A 21,005-nucleotide genomic window follows, 5' to 3' on the forward strand; every position below is an offset into this window, starting at 1 on the left:
GAATCCAGTACTCTTGTTACTGTTTTCAATAACAATGAAGTGACCCTTTTTGCTTTGTTTGAACCGGAATAAACGCAAAGATTTGGCAGATGAAAAATATCAAATATTTCATAATTTCACAATTACAGTACCACACCCAGATTAGCATCGCCCTTGAAATTACAAAAACGGTTAATATACACAATTGATAATTTATTTGTAAGTGGTGACCATTTGGTCAGCAAGGTTTCACCGAATAGATATGACAAAGAACCAAGTATTACGGAGGACTACAACCTTTCGAAAAGTGTTGAACATAGTGAAGCGCGGCGAGATTGCTTCGGCTATGTCCGAAGGTCTGTGTCCTTCAAGCTTCCCGCATATTTAGAGTCCCGTGTTGATTGAATAGATTGACATTTATATTAAACTGGTTGTTCTTATTCCACCACAAATGGCCGCGTTCCGCTTCACTCTTCCCGTGGAGATTTTCGATGCCCTTGCTGCCAATTTCAGACTTCGCATCGATGCTTCAAAACACGACTCGTGTGTATTCAGCGTCACAATAAGCATACACCGTGCATCACCACAAAGTGCCGGCTTCAAAAGATGTGTCAGTTTCGAATCACGATACGGTATGTGGTGCTTTCCTGAACCATCTCCACCGACCATTGCATCGAATACTCTGCCAAGTGTAATTAGGGATTTACCCAGTTGCCTGAAAGGGATATAAGAATGCAAAGTTTTTCCACAATTTTTGTGAAAGATGCACCAGAGAACAGGCTTCTTACTAGCTTTGATTCAGTCAGTCAGTACGCAATTTTTAGTTCGTCAGCTACTATGAGAATCGACACAGAATGTCCAAGAAACAAACCAGCATTATTGCTGGCATCGTGCTACCAAGTCTGTCTGTGACGTTGATTTCCGTTCCCCGTCTGAGCAGGTGTTCATTTACAGGATACGACAATCTGAAAATAAGTACAATGAGATCAGCCTTAAATTTACTCGCTAGTTCAGCAATATATCTCTAAATCATGGTAGCCTCACAAAGATCATTATTTTTGACGTTCATTTTCTGATTCCCACGGGCAAAGTATTTTAACATTAAAAACGGCGTGTGCTAAAATCGGGCAGATTAGACAAGAACCCCTGGATGGAAAGGGGATCGGAACGTCTATCACAGTCTCTGACGGGAGAAAACAGCTTCAATATCACCTCGTCAGTGCAGAGCACATCAGGACCTTACAACCAGCTGAGCTGGAAGACACTTATCCACTCCCACCGCCTACTACAATCACCCTTTCGGCAATCAACTCCTTGGAGATATGTGAGATTTGCACTGCTGATGAATCCCAGTTCAAACGAAACAGCTGTACAGTATCCTCCGGCTTTTGGACACAGCTCGTTCTCTCTTTCAGGACGAAGCCTCGAATGTTTACTCAAGACTTGCTCCCGCAGATTACGTCTTGAACCAAACACAAAGCCGTATAGTACATGCCGGGAGGGACAAAATCGCCCCTTCTGTTTGCGCCAACACACAGGCTAGACAGCGAGTAGCTCCCCATGGTTTGCCAATGCTCGTGGGTCACGTATAAACTCCCTTAGCAACCCAATATGTTGGTGCATCCCACTTGGCCACAAATGCGTTTATCTCTTGAAGACTGGCTGAGTTTGCCTGATTTTCTCAAGCTGTTATGTGGAGTACGGCACATTTACATCTGTCAGCCAGAATCGTATTTACTAGTAATATCCAGTTTCTTTCCATAACTTTTTCCTCTTAAGTTTGTCAGAAAGATTTCTGCCGCACCGCTCAAAACTCAAGATAGTCTAGCAACTAAGGCGCGAAGCTGCTGACCAATGTCCATCGTTTGAACCCAATCCTGGCTTTTTGACTGTTCCCGTCTACACTTAGAACAGTTGACTGTAGCTCACCCCTGGTGCCTTCTTTGAGTTGCACGGCAGGTATGCAATGAAGGGTTACCAAGCTTCATATGGATGTCTGAATTAGAAACTGAGTGTCAATAAAAGTGAGAAATCATTTACTTTGTCTCGTTCACTTCTGAATCAGCAAAGGCGGCGCAGTTGTTGTGTGTTGTTTTTGACCTACGTTCTTGTTCTTTGTTTGCGATAGTCATCAGTGGCTGTCGAGACTGTCTGTTTGTAGAGAGTGGGTTCGATCTATTCTGTCCCGTGTCCAACCCATCGAAACCTGCCAAGTCCGCGAGCACCAACAGTCCGTGAGTAGCCATGCGTGTGGTCAAACCAGTGCTTCCTGGTTCTTCGTTATTGCCAAGCCGCAACCTTGAATCGAGCTCTTCCGGAAGATAAAGCTCGTGAGAAACTGGTGAGGCTGGAGAAATAGGACGAGGCTCTTTTATCTCTGTCCTAGTCTTATTCTCTTTTCCAATTAGGGCTCCGCTGCATAGTCCTCGCACACGAAGTATCAGCACGAAATGTAGGTAGGTCGTTGGTGTGTTTAGTGCGGCCGCAGTTGCCTGTCGCCGTGAACGTGCCTTCCTGCAAGCAAGCAAGAAATTTAACATTTTTTATCCAGCAGCACAGAACGGTAAAGTCTGAAATCATCTCGCCATTTTAATTTCTGAATTATTGTATGGAGAATACGGATAGGAGCCTTGTAAATTAGCCATTAGGGCAAACATAGAGATAATCAGGTGGTTATTTTTTGGCGCAAATCGATTTGAGCATAAAGTGTCCCTACGCAACAAGGAATTCGGTGACGTTCTGTCAAAGCAGTGCCGAAAATTTTCTCACATGGTTCATAACACCAACAGTTGTAAACTTCCACTGACAGGCCCTCCAGCAGCTGAACCGGTCAAATTCGATTGTTCCTTTAAAAAAGGGATGTTATTTGCAACAAAGTACATCGCACAAAATTTCAAAGGGAACTGCTAGGTGAGTAGTTTAAGTTACAACGAGAAAATATGAGGTTTGTAACAAACAGCGAATTCATAGAGAATCGACTGACGAACGACAAAGTCTAAAAAAATTATTATTGTATCACTTAGTTTAGTTACCCGCCCATTTTATTTCTCACTGACAGTCCAAGAAGCATATTAATTCCGTTCCCCGGACGTAAACACTTGTGTGTGAACTGACGAAGGTGCCGACCACTCATAAGACTCATCACAATCACAGGCCACCCCAGGCCAATGAGACGTGTATCAACGCATCGACGCATCTCCAGACGCACTGGTGACGTCAACGTGATTGGTGATGAAACATTTAAAAACAAATTAACAGGCTGATTGAACGGAACCACTGCTATTCATCCATCTATATAACATTTACCGTAATATCTAAATTGATTCAAAATCCGAGCCCAATGTATACCCTGAGGGTCCAGCTCAAGGAGAAAATGATCGTTTGTTGCAATACTTATTCTTTACTGTAATACTACTTGTTTGCAATAATAGTAACTTATTGCTGATTCATTTGATTTATTGCAGTACTACTTGCAAGCAACCATGTAATTATGGAATATATTGCCACTGACTAAATGTCCAGGCGGCGGATCGCCTCATAAAGTTCTGTGTTCTAATCACGCCTGTCGGCAAGTAAGTATCGGTTTATATCGTAGTTGAGGTAGGATTCAGGCGTTGTGAACGGTATCCCCGCCTGAGGGTAAGAAATAATGATGTCTTTTTACACCCGTATTCTTCTCCTTCCAAAAACGTAAGCAATAAACCTCTTACGAGGCTTTCATCTCGCCAACTTTTGTGATTATTCGTTGTCATATGATTCGGAAAAAAGTTGAACATTGTCTCCGATGTCCTATGCTTAGAGTTGCCTCCGTTTTATTGTGCTGTGTGACTTTATGCAGCAGCTGAAGACCAAACATTGTGTCCATATTTTTTCACGTTTGTGGCATTGTCTTACGGTTTGCTCACTGAAATGTCCTCGTCGTGAGAGTAAAATTTTATTGCTTCATGGTGAACACGAAAATCCGATAAATCAGTATGAATCTCATTATGTTTACCTTAGTTCCTCCATGAGTTCCATTTCGGTGGAGACCTCAACTTCCCGTACTCCTTTCAACAGTATTTGTTTCCCGTTGTCATGAAGGCTGACTCGCGTCAATGCGACTGAGTTGTTAGCTGAAGGCTGCTCACCCAACAAGTCGGTAACATTATCTTGTGAACCTTGATTGTAGACAGAAAATGTAGGGANAGTATACTAAAAAGTAGGCAAAAGCTAGATACCGTCTTCCTGAACCCCTCCCCAAAGTACGGCTTCATATGCGACCCATAGCTACGCACCACTACGCTCTCCAATAACGTATTGATGATATCACCTCGATTGGTGATGAAACATTTGCAATCAAATTGCTCAGCTCGGCGAACGAGCCAACGAACATACGGGGGAAATGTGCTTAGTGAGCTATTTCATTTCGAATAGAATGTACAGAAATTTCTATGTACTCGTTTGTGAGTACATTTGGAGTGCACACAGATGGTAGTTGTCCTAAGTATTTTAAGTTATATATTTGAATTCACTGAAATGAATGGCCATATTAATCAGGGTGACGATTATTTAAGACAAATTCGTGACCACAGGGTCACGATTAGTGGCCAAACGAACAGGAATCGGAGGGCCTGGAAACGTTTAAATAAATCTGAGTGACCCTAGTGGATCCAAAATCTAGTCGAGGAAGTCCTCGTTAGACAATCTTAACGGGGACTAAAATAGAGGATAATAAGCTGAGATTCCATAAGATTAACTTATAGGAATTCCAGGAAGTAGAAACCATCTTCGTATATGGGGATGCATGTATTTGACAGTACTGTATAAGAGTATTATGCGCGTTCGTCCGAATTTACATCACTCAGCTTAGATCTCTTGAGAACAAACTACTTTACACGCGGTCACTCTAACTGGACTGCAGTACTGTACTCAGGTATTCCGAACGAAACCGCTAAGGGAAACGCAGGAATTGGCGTTATTGTGCGGTGCTTCTAGCTCCATTTGCCTTCAGTTTCACCCCTCCTGAAAGATCATTCGAGTAGAAGACGTAACGTGTGGATACCCTCGAATATTTTAGGGATGGAATTTATGAGGTCACTTAAATTGCCGTACTCGTACTGAGTTCCGCGCGATAGGAGATGGAGAAAAATGGACTTTTTGCGAATAATAACGCTAGTCCGTTTAATAGTTGTGAGAGAAGACGTTTTTGTGCTGAATTTGGTTTGCTTAACATTTTGCAAATTATTTTCATGAGGACGTTCTGGATGTCTTGGGGAGCCACTCTGATGCTGCTGAAAAGTGCTCCGTGGCTCTTGGTCAAGGTATGTATTACAGCTGCCGAGTGTTTTTCTAAGTTGTGTAACTCGGTAAGGAATAAAACATCGAATTCTTCCACGTTAAAACTTATTCCCTTATGTATGATGTCCTAATCAGTTTGCTCCTGGTAACGGTTGACGAAGGTTGAAGCAACGGACTTCCTCTCAAAAACGCTGCGTACTTTACAAAATACTGCATCAGTCAATAGCCAGTCTTCGTTTCGAACAGAAGCTCTAGCTCAGCAAGAAAAACACCTGTCTTCTTGTCGAACTTTTCAGAGCAAAACAGAAAACCGGCTTTTTGATACATCACTAAGCCAGTTTCTCTAGTTTTCATCGAGCATTCTAGGAAAATTCGTAACGTCCTTGATGCGGAGTCAAAACCCATTTTCTGTAAACTTTTTTGCTAATCGCAAGGAACTATGTCAAAGTTCTCATGAATACACTTGCGAGAAATGGATAACGTTGGGGAGGAACCACCCTCTCAAACATACGAGCATTTATGTGCGCATATACATGTGACAAAGAGAGTAGGCAATCTGCAGTGATAACAGTGAGGAAGTTTTATACCGATTTTACCTGCAGCATAGCAACACTGATGCGATACGTCCACAACGGAGCCCTACTGTGGCACTCTGTGATCAACAGTCGTGCTACGCGGGGAATTATTCCTGGTTTCGATGGTGCGCCCAACATCGTGTAAGTTTTTCCAGATCCACTTTGGCCATAGGTAAGGATGGATGCACTGTACCTATGGAAAAAGTAGCGGAAGACAAGTGGAATCAGTCACCATCATTGGGTCGTTTGCATTTAATTGTTAATGCACATTCAACGGAAGTCACTGAATTAAACGGGCTAAGATGAACTTGACTAGATTTGCCCAGAAACGCCATATCATTAAGAAGCCCACTAGAACAGTACCAAGGTGACTCATGAATGAAGAGAAGTAAAAGACACTTGAATGAAGATTTCGTTCTCTAGATGAGGTCAATGAATGCTGAAAAGCCGATAAACACCGTACGGTTGTTTCACCCCTGTTTGGAATCATCAGCAATGCTCATCTGGGAAACGCCATGGAGTCTGGAACCCGTACCCTCTCGGCTAGTATTTTGAACACCGTTCGGCCACCAGCTACTGAGTGTTCAACGTTCAAAATAATAGCCGGGAGGTCACGCAATTCAGACTCCCTGGAATCTTGTAGGATGCACGCTAGTGATGATCCCCAATAAGGATGAAGCAGCTGTACAGTGCTTCAGGAATGAAGCATTAATTGGCTTTAATTTGAGCAATAAAATTCTCCCATCTCCTCACAATACCGTCAATTACAAGTTACATTATTTTAGGTGCCTCATGGTCAAAACTCAAAGGTTAACGCACTAAGGCTCCAGGAGTTCCCAAGGGAGACGTTTGTGGGCTAGATAGCAATTCACCCTTCGACCTGTTTGCCTCCAAAAAATCCAACGAAAGCGCGTTACTAATACTTAAGTTCAGAAATCGTTATGGCTTCCCCTTTTTCAATTCACCCTTCGACCTGTTTGCCTCCAAAAAATCCAACGAAAGCGCGTTACTAATACTTAAGTTCAGAAATCGTTATGGCTTGCACCTATTTTCGGCCCAAAAAGGTACTGTGTACAAGTAATCAGGAGTTTGTCTTTTGTCAACTTTTATCAAACAAAGCACGAAATTATGATGAACGTCGAACTCAAGGTCGTAAAATGACTGTTTCAAAACGTGTTGAGAGGGAGAAATATACTTATAAAAATAGGTTTGTTGGATAGTCCGATCCAATCAAACCACTATCTAATGCAGATGGTCGTAAAAAACACCAACAATACCAGACAGAAATCGTCTGGGCAAACCTTATGCACTACGATTATTTTAGATGAAATTGATTTAGTGAAAACCGACAAGCCGGAAATGTTAGAAGAGTAGTGCTTATCACACGGTAGAACAAATAACAGGAGCCCTCCTTCTCGGCTGGACGGCTTCGAACACAAACAGGCTTGAGACAGTCGTTTCCAATTACACTTAGCATTTCCAGTAAATTAATGATGCTGAACACTCGTCATGGTGCAAGTAGTCTAGTAAAATTCGGCGAGCAAATCACACGAAGCTCTGACGACTATCCAGCGTTGGAAGAAATAACGACCGACTGAATGCTGACTTAACTCACGAGCAAGCGTCCATGAGTTCAGCCTAAACACGTAATATATGTTCACATGATTATATGTAGTCAGTAGTGTTTGTGAATAAGCAGCACCCAAGTTGCATACCTCAACCGGCATTGTGTGAGAGGGTGTGGGCCCCCAGGGGAGTTTCAACCGATCTTGCAAGCAAATAATAACGTGCGTGTATGAACTTCTGCTAATAATGCGATGAAACATTGAAACATTTTCAATAACACCTGTCCATAATAACATGGTAATATTATGATATCATAATGAAACCCATCATCATCGTTCCAGGATTGTTGTCATCATGGCAAACCTATGCCAGTAGGTCACCACTTCATAAACATCAAATGAACTGGTACGTGACACTCTCTGCTGGGTTAAAATCCTGTGCACGATCCCACGGCAAATATTTGAACTTTCTCGAATACCATAGGTAGGTAAATGTTTGTTATGACAGAAGAGATAGATTCATCATGTAGGTATGGTATTGATACAGTGAAGGATTGTTAGGTCAGAATGCAAACAAACTGCACACGAGCCTAAAGCAAAACTGTCTGCAACGCCATCACAACCAGTTTGTATTACTAAGGGAGTGTTTGAAATAGTATAAACTCACTAGTAATTCTCCAAAGCGTAAGTAAAAATAGACTTATCATATCGTCATGCTTCGTAGATATGTACCCAAAAATGAAACATTTTATCCTCTAAAATTTTTCCTCAGGAGGTGAACAACGCAAAGGTTTTTATCCTAGAAAAACGGGTGTGTTTGCATATAGAGGAATTACTACAGACTCTTCTCCCACGATACGGCGTATCCCTGCCGAGAAGAGCTCTTTCAGGAGTGACCACTGTTCCCTTAAAGTGTGATTCGCACTGTCAGCTGACACAAGCGTTCCGAAGCAAGTACTTCTGTTCGGTCATCTGCAGCCGTCTCTTAAAAGGCTTACAATCCTGCTCGAGAACAACCTTATCATCAGAGACATACCGAAAGTGGCCTGATTTGGGGGGGTGGCCATTCCAAAGAATAGCATTTATGGTTATTGCGAGTAACGCAAATGAAAATCATACCACGTGCCTCCCAATCAGTTTCAGTAGCCATTTCGTCCTCATACAGTCAGTCAGATACTGAAATGGCACTGAGTTACCCTAAATGGTACACTAATTTCGCTCGACGATCCTTGTCGAGCGGACATTCAGAGTGGTCGTTTTAATAGTTAGAGGATGGTAGTGTATCAGTGTATCAGTGTATCTCCTTTCTCCCGGTCAAACCGCTCCCTTACTCGAACCCATTGTTTTCCGCGTCTATCTCATGTATTCGATATTCACCCACAGTCCCTCATGGACTTTTGACCCTTAACATGTAAAATCGATTATGACGAGCTTTTCACGCGCGATTTTTGATCACTTCCGTAACCACGTGCTGCGTGCGCACGTTTGTCGGTAATTTACGTCGAGTTACCGTTCTTATAGGGCTTTCTTTGGACTTTTACCGATTTGTGCAACAACTGAGATTTGTTTCCTTTCGTATTTTCTACGTACAGTACCGCATTTCGTTGATAAATCTCAATAGTTCGTAGTTCTTGTCTTGTTATTTCACACGTTACTCATTTCGGCTTCTCAGAATAGGTCACGTATTCTACGACAAATGATCAGACAAATCTCACGGGAGCGGAATTGAGCAACATTGATCGGGGAGTGGTTTCACACGGGAAGCCAACAAGACAGATTATTGTATATCTACATAAATGCATACATCCAGATCAGAGATGCCGTGAAATAAACTAGGAAAAACAAACAATCTCATTCAGACAGTTCGTTTGAATTTAGAGCAGATGCAGAGCAGAATGACAATAGCATGCAATTTATCAGCGCTTTTTCGTCATAGGTTCATCCGAAGCACATGTTATGATTGCCTTACCAAAGTAAAGGCGGCCAATTGTAACGAAACGGAATCTGGAAACTAAACTCGCATAGAAATGCGCCGGACTTATGTCTGCCTCAGTTCAAAACTGCCCCGCCGGGCAAATGACAGGGCTTCTTTTGGAGCACCAATCAATATTTTTTGGCAAAAAATCCACATTGCTTTCACACAAGACGCGTTTTGTTTGAGGAATTCTTAGTGTAATCCTATTATCCAGCTGAGTAAGATATTACTTCTATAAGTGTACTATTGTCTGGTACGGTAAGATGTTCATAGGGTGCGAAGATCTGGTAATGTTCAACTCAGATTTCGCTCTCAGCCAGTCTATGCTTAAAGGTTGGGAAGCCCTGTACACTTGTTTCACCCCTATTGGGAATCATCATCAGTGAGCGTTTCATTTGATACCCGGACTGCAACCGCTCGGCCTCGATATGTTGATCAGCAATGTGGTTAGTTCGCACTTAGATAAAACAGCGCTAATCATTCTTTAATAACAGAATCAGTGTGATCACGTGTCGACTGGCTTATCTGGTAACGACTTCTCACCTACGAGCACTCTTGGCTGCTGGTCAGAAGGCAATTGAACCACAACCAATAAACTCGCTCAGCTATTAGTACTTGAACATGCTATTAGCAATGTCACTGCTCTACAGCTGTATAATGTAAAGGAACAAAATATTGTTCAGATTGTTCAGTCATATAAGTTACTATGTAGTCTCCATAATCTCTACAGACGTGAGCATTGAAAATGCTGACGATAAATAATAATAGTAATACTGATGGTGATGCTAAGTTTCACCCAACAAAACACCCATCATTATTCTGGATATTTCGAAAGATCTAGTTTGAACGTCTTCACCCTACCCGTCTATACAGGAGAGGACGAGTTCACGGACTTCATCAAACACGGCTCGCTGAGTCGCACCTGGTGGGAAGACACGATAGACGTGGAATGCCTGCGCGCCCTTCCGACTATTGTACAGGTGGCATCCGCCAGCGGCATTGAGGAACGGTTTCACCACCAACGTGTCCTCGTTGAGCATCCGGTAAATACTGCTTCTTCCTTCCGATTCAGAATAGCATCTAACTTCGCGAAAGAAGTGGAAATAAAATAACGAGAACATCAAACTTCTACACTTAGTTTGAAAAACATTTTTACGTGCAGATCTCAGATCAATAATGGCGAAAGCACACGAATCCGCCATTGTCTTCCTTCGAACGAACGCTCTTAGAAAAAAAGACGAGTGTCACTTGAGATTCTTGTCAAGTCCATACAGCTGATTGGGTCATCTCTCGAACCGGCATTGCTACTGATCAAGCGTATGCTTGATCGTTTGCAAGCATAAAGAGAGACAGAATTATGTGATGATTAGCTTGAGTTTACAATTCTTTTGCTTCCCTTTAAGGCTAATTCTTTCAGTAATAAAAATCCTTTCATTTGGGAAAGTTCCTTAAGTACTTGAGCTATTTCCATATGCAGAAATTTCGTCAACATCTTGCTTGAAAAACTATTCAAATTGTACTAATTAGCCTGCAAATAAATTGTCCACAGATATGCCAGCGTTCACCTAGATCCGGAAAGTGATCGAAGGGCACTTTATTACGGCATTCGAGTAAGAACCACTAAGCAAGGAAGTGCAGATTGGTTTAGCGCTGAATCTGGGTCCATCAGCAGTGTAAAGGTTTTCTTCGTAGTCCTTCGTAGTTGTCATTTTTAGCAGGCACAACAGATCAGCCAGGCAGCCAACCAGCAAAGAAGCAAACCAACTGGCCATCAAGCAAGCGAGCCACTCAGCCAGCTAGTCAATTAGTTAGTCAGGCAGTCAGTGACATAACGACAAATCTTGTGCGAAACTGTGGCAGTTGAAGCTGCCAAAGTTTCTACTCTGTCGCATCAGTTGGGACAGTTTGAGGGCATAAAGTGCAGCCTATTTGAAGCATAGGACTACCTTTGTACGCAGCAAAATTCTGAAGGATGTCTAGGACAATAGGTGCGGTCATGTTTAGTCTGAATTGCCCCATTACCACCATCTCAGTGTTCCGAAAACTGCTCCATTGCAAGTACCTCTCACTAGGAGTTCAAGTAAAGAGTACGGTTGAGGAAAAGATGGGACTACCTACTTGAGGTTTGCCTTTTCAGTGTCCTTGACACGAGTCAAAATCGGTCAGCTGACCAACTCTTTTATCTCTGATACTACTATCCTCTGTGAAGTAGTGTGGTCAGCACTGAACTCCAAGGTAACGAAAACACCACATCTACTCGCACTCGCAAAAAGAAAGGTAATGTCTAAACACAATTCCAATCGAATACCTAATCATCACCCGTATATTCCCTTTTAGTTCTAGTAACTCATTCAGGATAGCCCTTGCTTGCAGTTCCCTGGCAGCCTCCATAAACTTGCGACATGTTTGTGCTCTCAGTTGAACGTCCTTCCTCTCCAGTTCAGCCTGTAACTGGGACAGTCGAGCCTCGGCGGTCGCTGCTGACTGAGCCGTCTCCTTTGCCTCTAACTCCACTCGCACAAGTCGGCGGTTCAGTTGATTCGCGCGCTCCTCGGATTCGGCGAGTTGTGTGCGTAACTGTTCCATTTGCCCCTCCAAGTTAGTGTTCGATTCATGAAGCTGCAAAGATATGAAAGATAGTTTTGGGTGGTTTCACAAATTGGCCTAAAAATTTTGCCGAAAGCTATTGTTGGTGAACTTCCGTCACCACTGAATAAGCCGTAGTTATTCATTATGCACACACATACTGCAGCCACTTTCCCACTCTTGTGATTTAGTGCTTTAGCGTTCTTTAGGTAGGAGCTTTGTTAAAATTTGTTTATTTAGAAAAAGCAAATAAAACTGACCGTTTAGATTCGCCGCAAATCTATGAAACAACGTGCAATTGAATAGAGCATACTGCTGACGAGGCGATTGTGGCCGAACGTTTTCGTTGTCATCTGCCGGCTGGTAGATCAGCAGTTTGGATCTCCCTGGAGGTCCCTGATAAATACGCACTGCAGATGACTCTAAATAAAAAACAGAGTTATCCGGCATAGGTTGGTTTCACTTGTGAGATGAAACTGCAACTTTCAAATCTTCTAATAACAGCAAAGCGTCACCCCTCATTATTATTTGCTGAATGGGAAGGAGTAGAACTTGTTGCAATATGAAATCAGGACTGCCAATAGATAGTGCAAAACACGGAAGTTTTACCCTATCGTAAGAAGACATTTCAGTGGTCTGGTATGAGATATTCAAGGTTGAGGCTATTTCCATCTGTATTTGAGCACAAGTGACGCGGATAGCTGAGGTAGAAAAACTCACGGGTACCACAAGTAACGACGAAACCACGAGCTGCTCAAACAGATCATGTCATCTCGACGTTTTTGATTTCGATGTTCGGGTATCATCCAACAAGTAATTAGTTGTGGTTGTTTTGCCGTCGAATTGTTTGCCACGGTCTGATAAAGAGTAATGTATATCGCTTCTTCCATCAGCTAGATTCAATGAGGCTATCCACTCGGGTGAGTACTGATGTAGAGCTTACTTGCTTACTTACTTACGAGGCTGGAGTGAGCATCGCTTGGTCAAGCTCTGTAATTAATAATGACAGCGTGCCAGGGACAAAAGAGTACCTTTTTATGTCAGTGGAAACATTTCGAATAAATCAAATCGTATAGCACAATAAATTAAAGGAAATGAACAAGTGTTTGATTCATGTGAAAGCATCTAACTTGCAGGGTTTATTGAGGGTCTGAGTGAGAGTAAACATCCCAAAAGTACACTGTATCGAGAAAAATTAGAAACCAAGCAAACGTATAGCAATCCAATAATCTATCATAAAGAAGCCTGAAGAAAACTAAGCACTCAAAGTGTTCGCCTTCTGAACCAACAACCAGTCCTACTGATAAAGAATGTAGTACTCAGAGAGTTCATATAGCGTGGATTGCCATAACGCTTGCCGGCCATCGAAATAGATATTGTTTGGATCTAATTTTATTGATACTATTTAGCACGTCCAGAGTTTTATGATAGGTAGCTTCCTGAATGGAAACATTAAACGTTCCATCGTGTTGATACTACTCATCTGGATCAAAATGACTGCACTTGTCAGTTATCGACATGCCCTGACTCCTGTTCACTGTCCAATACCGTATTTTCCAAATGATTCTTTCACAGAAACGAGTGTTTCCTACCTTTATGGTGGATTTTAGCGTGGCAAACGCTTACTTCAGAGAATTCGCTGAGAATCTGTCTTCAAACAATGTCATCCCGAAAGTTCTCCGGAAGCACACCCCACAGCCGCAAAACAGAAGAGTGGCTGCGATTATGTCTAATCTGCAACCGCTTGAATAGATTAAAAATGTTTTTCAAGTAGAGGCGGTCAAAGATAGGCGAGACAGAAGACAGTAGTTGAATCCTTAGTGAACTCTACAACTTCCATACCGTACTGAGCTATCTTAGTAAATTTCAAAGTTGTTCACCGCGACTGCACTTTCGAATGTTGCAAGGTCTAGCTGGACAATACTCCCAATTCTGGGAAAGCGTCGCAGGTCATATTGTCAACCTATATTTAGTACATAAAAGGTTTATCCCAACAATATCAGTTTTCTGAGGTTTATCCTACCATCTAAAGGTGCTCTGACATGCACCTCGAAATCGGTGTAACTAGAAAAAATCGTCGGAAACCAAGGTAAAGTAGGGAGCAAACGTCACGAACTTCGTAAAAGTGAGTACCTCGTTAAATGAAGTTTGAATGGATAAATAAGCAGTGAAATGCATTCAAAGGGCTATGACAGTGCTTTCAGTGTTTGACCACCGATGTCTTCAGAGCATTGCCCGAATCTGGTGGGAACACCGGATCAGCAATGCTGAAGTACGTCGAATGGTATTCGGGAGAAATAACTCACCCTCGATAGATGAACTGATCACACTGCACAGGTTGCGTTGGCTTGGCCACGTGCTGCGTATGCCAGTCGACCGACTTCCTCGAAGGGCTCTTTTCGCCCAACCATGTGAAGGGTGGAAGAGAGCCAGAGGCGGCCAAACAATGACTTTGCGGCGAAGTGTGAAAGCCATTACCAGCAAACTCGGCTGCGCTGGTCATTGCCGTCTTCCTGGATGGGGACCCCGAGACGGGCCACATCAATGGCTAAAGACAGTCAGTTATGGCCCAGTCGCGCCCTCAGTGGCGCTCGTGCATCAAAGCTATTGCCTTCAATTCATAGCTCCTTTTCCAACCCCCCACCCCCCATACACTTGACAGCCCACTGACAGTGCTGGATTTATGCACCAATTTACCAGCTCGCGCCTGCAATGCGCAGCTACCTACCCCACCCCCCACAGCTACAACCACTGTACGACGAGTAAGCGGTTCTTACAGCTGACAGTGATGATGATGACAGTGCTTTATGAGGTGTCAGCTCTTGCATTTTTGGAGACTTTACCCATAAAGGAGCGGCTTAGTGATGAAAGGCGTTACAGCACGGTGCAACGATTACAAATTAGAGAATTTTGTATACCACAGTATAACCTTGTTCAAACGTGTACTGTACAAACAGAAATGAGACTCTAGTGCTAGCGTATGACAATGCTTGTTTGGACGTAATCGCAAGTCACAGGGGTGGCTATTTGGCGCTCCGAAATTTCTGGGACCCAGAAAAACCCAACAGTATGCAATAACCGGCATAGAACGTTCGGACATGAGAACCTGGACATGTTAAGAATCCTCTTATTGGCAGAAGTGCAAATTATATGTTTCTTCTAGACTCTCCGATTGGTGAATACCCACTAGTCCAACTAACCAGGGATGTGGCGCCTGCCCATTTCATTTGAAAACTGTACTCCAGAAATGGTTGCAGCGTATTGTTCAAACACCGAATACCTCATCAAATAGCTTTACTATTATAATCTTCACGTAGAATAGCTCCGTAAGCTACGGAAACATGTAGAAATACTCAGCATGTAATTTCAAAGTTCTAAGGTTTTGAGGTGTCTAGGTGTTGTGCCACTGAGCGTCACATTTCGACTGGAATCCCCTAGTGCCAAAGTAAGCCCATACGGATGGAATATTGTATGCTTGTATTACGGAACTAAGTATTTTCAGGATGCCGCTTCTGATCTCGACAAAGTGGACTATTGAGCGGTCCTTATACTGCAATTTCACCCTCTTACCTACCATCAGCAATGCAGATGACAAGAGAAGTACTGTTATGTATTCTCTTAAACAGAACAGCTGCACCTATTAGACAGGAACAGTGTGCAGAAAAACAGGAGGAGAACGCGTATCAGAGACGTAAATGGGTTTGTCTGATCTAACCTAATATCATGGTTAAACGAATCTGTGGCCTACCCAGGATATTGTACATAATCGGCGAGTCACTTACCTGCTCACGGTCCAGGCCCCTGACCAACAGCATATCATAACGTTGACGTAACCGAGCCTGCTCCCTTGCCAGTTCCAGATACTGTCCCCGCATTCGGGAGTAACGTTCGCCCAGTTGGCTATTCACCGATATGAGACGTTGCATTTCCATATCTTTACGAGCCAACTGAACGGTAGCATCTTTTAGGCTCTGTAATAAGTTTGCGTTGTGTTGCTTGAGAAGGATTTGTGTCGAAACGGTCAGGTCAACAGGGTCCTCCTGTGAATCCGTTCTTGGATTTTGTTGTTGAAATTGCATGGCCGGAGGCCAGGGTCGTAGATGGCCCACGGGTGTAGCAACCCTATCACCTTTGCTGTGTGGACCGTCAAAACGTTGGATGGCGCTTTCAGAAGTTCCCGCAGGTTTTTGTAGGTTCAAAATTTTCTTGGATGCTTCCGGGTGATTTCTGCAAGAAATCCTCGTCGTCTGAAACATATTAAGCAACTTCTGACCAAATGCGAACCCAAGTGAATTTCGCTTCGCTTCTTGCAGTACTGTGGGTACGGGATGCTTAGAAGTGGAATCAGATGAACTATCCACCGTCACATCCTGTTCACTGATATTCAGCGTGCGTACTTCTGAGATTGTATTTATTTCCGTGTCGTCCGGGTTACTAATACAGGTATAAACAGAATAGTCCAATTCAATATCGACTGACGGTTCGTTGTGCGCGTTCGAATTCTGCTTCCTCATCTGACTTTTCCGTCTGTTCTGTTCCAGTATAGCTTGTTTGCAGTCTTCAGGAAGGCGTGGAGAATACTGAAGTTGGCAGTCACCGGTTGGCACATCATTCAATTGTTTATGGGTGGCCAACGTAGGTTTTCTTTGTCTCACTGTGTCACAACTTCTGTCTGGTCTTGTCCTTTTAAAACCTCGCCAATGTCGGTAAAATGAACTTCGTACTTTCTGTCGACGATACGGACGTCCACATTTTCTGGTCATGAACCTTTTGGACATCTTGACCTAATAATGGCAGACTTTGATTCAAATCATTGGTAATTTGGTACGGCAGGTTGATATGATTTTCTGCACACAAATGTCGGAAACGTAAGCATATGATAGTCTAAACAAACTGGAGGAGTCATTGGTATTGATCTGAGAATTCAAACACGTTGATCATGTGTCGCACCAATGAAATCAGATGAACAGGGTGTAAGAGTCATTAAAATGACATAATCTGCATCTCAACGGATATAACCTACATTATGACTTAAGGCCGGGCAATCGTACGACGGAGCCAAGCGCTTTGAATTTCATCGTAAATTTATGGCAATTATTGGCCGGATCTCAAGGAACTGGTATATTGGAGTTTTCACAGAACAGAAAAGAGTAGGCAGGACAAAAGTGTGGGTCACGTCGAGAAAGGCTTGGTAGGGTCACAAAAATTTCAAGTTGGGAGACGGTTTTGCGATTCCGGAGCATTTAAAACACCCGAACATGCCTTCGCACCACAGGTTTACTTCTCAAGTTGGAGTGTCCTTGAAGTGACTGATACTTTAACAAAGAGACGGGTATAACATACGGATTGCGGTTCTAACGAACATCTGTTCAAGTTTTCAAGTCGATGGGAACCGAGGTTAAATTTGTACCAATTTTAGTGCAGCTACTGAGAACAAGAGCGAGAGAACAAAACCCTGTCACCGCAATCATTTTTTTGAGTGGTTGATCAGGAAGCATCGCATCCATAAGGTTGCGTAGAACTCATAGAATACAAGGAATTACCAGTTCGATATTGGCTCGCACGCAACTTAAAAAGGACGGAATAAAGACACCTCTTTAGTTAATGTATCGTGGCAAACGAATGAGCCACGTAAATTTATCCAACCATGTTAGGATCATGCTTAAATCAGTTTAGCTGGCCAGAGAATATCAGTGGTATCGATAACTCAAGAGAACAAATCTGTATCCTTGTTGTTAAGCAACGACACAAACACGCCAAACACTAGTGAAGCTTGCTTCGAATAGCTGGAGAACTGAGGGTACTGAGATGTTAGTCAGCTAAATCCGTGTGTGCGTGTAACCAAAAAAGACAAATCACATCAGACTGTCTGCTTACTAAGATACGGGTAGCAGTTTATATGTGGGGCTTTTGGTATCTGGATTTATGCTAGGTTCTTCGGATTTTCAGTCAGACAACCATTGACTTTCATGCATATTCGGGCCACCCGGCAGTCTCCCAGCCCTCGTGCTTCCTTCGGGTGGCGTGGCAGTTAGGCACCGAGATGGCGTTACAGCTGAAATATTTTGTTTTAGCCTCACATTTGTGAATGAAAAACATGAATATAAATCATCTTCAAGGATGGTGAAGGAGTTTCTTATACCTATTAGTACGGCAAGGCTGATTTCCTCCATTCAGTTCTTGATTGGACCGACAGACATATACCTCTTTGCGGAAGGAAGGCAATGCATTTGATGAACTCTTGAGGTTGGTAACGTATGCCGAATCGGTATGGTGAGGCCTAGAACACTCTGTGATTGTACGCATATGCCAGAATGACTGGTAGGTTGTTCCGATCGCAATACATTCTCGGATGGAATCCGTCACGGTGTCCCCATCCTGGGTTCGATAACGACAATGCAACCCTGTGAGCTCTATTTGACTTTACTGATAGACAAAAATTCGTTGGGCGCTCTGCAACAGAGCAAGCCAGAACAAGGTACAAGAAAGATTGTTTGAACCATTTAGATTTGAATTGCCGTGCTCTAATCTTAGCGCGTATCTGACCAAAGTGGTCAAAGCTAACTCGCGATTAGATTTGAAGCGCCTGAATTCTATTCAGAAGACGATGGCTCGTGGCAAGATAGAAAGTTGATAACATTTACGACGGATAGATCGGACACTGAATGACGATATTTAGGGACATGACATGACATCATATTAGTTTCAGTATTCCACATTTTGTGGTGCTTTTCTTTTGAGTAGATCTCTCGACGGTAAAAATAGGACGAGACAGCTACCGTCAGAGCTTGCAAAGAAGGGCCGGATTTGATAAGTGAATTGAAAAGATATACAGTGCAGGATAGTAACTCTTCGAGTCCTCACAGGCTACAGGTATTCGTGAGTTTTTGTGCTTCAGGATACAGCCAAGTATTTATCCAACATGTGTCGGAACGCAATAGTTAATGCTGCTATGGATGGGGGAAATGATGCTTCTTCATTCTGAATCTCGAGATTACCGGTCATCCGAAGATCATGTAAAATGCACGGTAACAAGTAACGGTAGCTGCAGTATGCAAATGGTGGGACAAAAAAGTTCGACTCTCAATAGAAGTTCTGATGTCATCAAGCAGGCTAGATAAAGAGGAATTTTTATATGCTGATGTCCTTGTGTAAAGATGCAAACCAGCGTTGAGCAACGCGTTTTCCGGAAGGTCTGCGGAATCCCATTAAATGTTGCCTTGATAGAATATGTACAGGCATTCGTAGTTCCCTCTTTCGGCCTACAACTAGAGGAATTGTTATCAGGTGCTGATAAAAGCCAAATGCGCCGATTGATAATAAGTCCGCTGTAAGCTACGACTGAACACGAAACTACCGGTAAAACCATTTTCAATTGCAAAAATTTGATTTGTATAATTAACAGTATTTGGGGAAGAAAGTCTTCGAGTTTTAAGGAAGCCTTTGTCAACGTGTTTATACCGTATGAAGTCAGAGAATATCACGGCACCATGGGATAATGAGTATTCGTTGATAGATGGAGTGGTCCCAGTATGAAGATGATCTCGGTGAGCAGTGGCGCGATTTTTCGTGTCCTACTCAAACACGTACGTATCCGAAAAAGTAGAACGCTCTCCAACAACTGTAATATCGACCGAATATTTTATCGGATTGTGCTGTTCAATTTTCAGTCTGTGTAGAATCAGTGACAAAACAGCTTGTTGGATCACACCCGATCATTTGGAGAATCCTCGACGACTTTCTGCCAGTCCGAACGTACTGATCTCGGTCGGTGAAGTTGTTGTGTAAGAGGTGGTTTTTGGAAATTTAGAAAAATTTATGTAGCAAGAGTTTCCGATCGAGTGAATCCAGAACTCCTAAAGTCCGCGAAGCAGCCCCAGATCTGTGTTGTGTACGTAAACTGAGATAGTCTGAGACGTTTCAGTGGTTAACATGCTCCTTCCTAGGCTAATGCATCCTGGCAGTATCTCAATCCTTCTGACTCATGGGCATAACACCGAAATGGAGGTTATTGTTATTATTTATATTTTATTATTACACAGTAGTCACTTTAGCATTTTCAATAAAGTAGAAGTTCATGAAAATGGACGGAATTTTGTTGGATCATCAAGTTGATCGGTTTTGCACACTGGAGTTATTCTATCAATTTTTCATCCGTCGGTAATAAAAGAATCCTTTGAGACACGATAAGTGAAGACGAGGAAAGGAAAGTTGAGGCACTGTAGTTTACCAATTACGGGGACATCTTGTCGGTCAGCTGACTTTGTTCGTGTCAAGATGAACGCTTTCCTAAAATAGTGTCGTTCACCGAGTATTTGGGCTTTGGAATGGTGTACACATCTAAGCCGGCACGAGAAGGCTGTGCAGTTCGTCGCGGTCTATGGCAGCTACAGCATCCCTCATTTCTGCTCCAAAATACTTCATCGTCTACCATGGACTCCCATCATTAGAGCACAAGAAGTAGTTTGTGTAAATGGCACTTAACCTGGATACAGCCAGTTTCATTTCCGGCTCTGCAGGCTTTTTTCTTGAAGCGCCTGCACTGTTTTAGTGCAGCTGAGGTGAAAAGGCCTAAGCGCACATACCAGATTTCCAAAGGACACCGCAAATTCCCCAGGCAAAATTCCAAGTGTCCACAAAACACATTACATTGTACGGATAGGTTCTCATCTTCAAAACAATAAATTCCAGGGTTCCATCACGTGTCGTAGGTGGTCATGGAATTGTAGTGTACGCCTTCCGATGAGACATTTGTGGGTGTGGATTATTGGGCAGACTTGGGCAATACTCGAAAGATACAGTAGTCAGAAGCAAGGGCCACTGCGTCAGCAGGTTTAAAAGGCACGTTTGTTGGTTGTAGTAGCTGCTTCGGTGTGTCAGAGTTTGCGCGTGTGCGTGTCCGTCCCGATCTGGCGTGTGACTTGAGTGGCTGATTGGGTGCGTGTCCGATTGACTGGCTCGCGTGAGCGATGTGGGTTGAAAGGATATATGAACCAGTCCGTTTTGCTTACCTGCCACGAAAGCGGACCAGTTTGGCCGCGTGTACTC

General features: G+C 43.1%; 1 protein-coding gene across 1 annotated transcript in view; it reads right to left on the minus strand.

The window, feature by feature from the left end:
• Positions 1–206: 206 nt before the first annotated feature.
• T265_15339 (hypothetical protein) overlaps positions 207–21,005 on the minus strand; it is a gene marked incomplete at both ends in the record, with an annotated part of 36,735 nt that continues 15,936 nt past the window's right edge. Inside the window, 4 exons of the mRNA XM_009177642.1 lie at positions 207–694; positions 2,020–2,493; positions 11,680–11,990; positions 15,740–16,611. Of these exons, the coding sequence (XP_009175906.1) occupies positions 397–694; positions 2,020–2,493; positions 11,680–11,990; positions 15,740–16,611 (1,955 nt within the window). The remainder of the gene's footprint in view (positions 695–2,019; positions 2,494–11,679; positions 11,991–15,739; positions 16,612–21,005) is intronic.

This window comes from Opisthorchis viverrini (genome assembly GCF_000715545.1).
Source record: "Opisthorchis viverrini unplaced genomic scaffold opera_v5_440, whole genome shotgun sequence".
NCBI lineage: Eukaryota > Metazoa > Platyhelminthes > Trematoda > Opisthorchiida > Opisthorchiidae > Opisthorchis > Opisthorchis viverrini.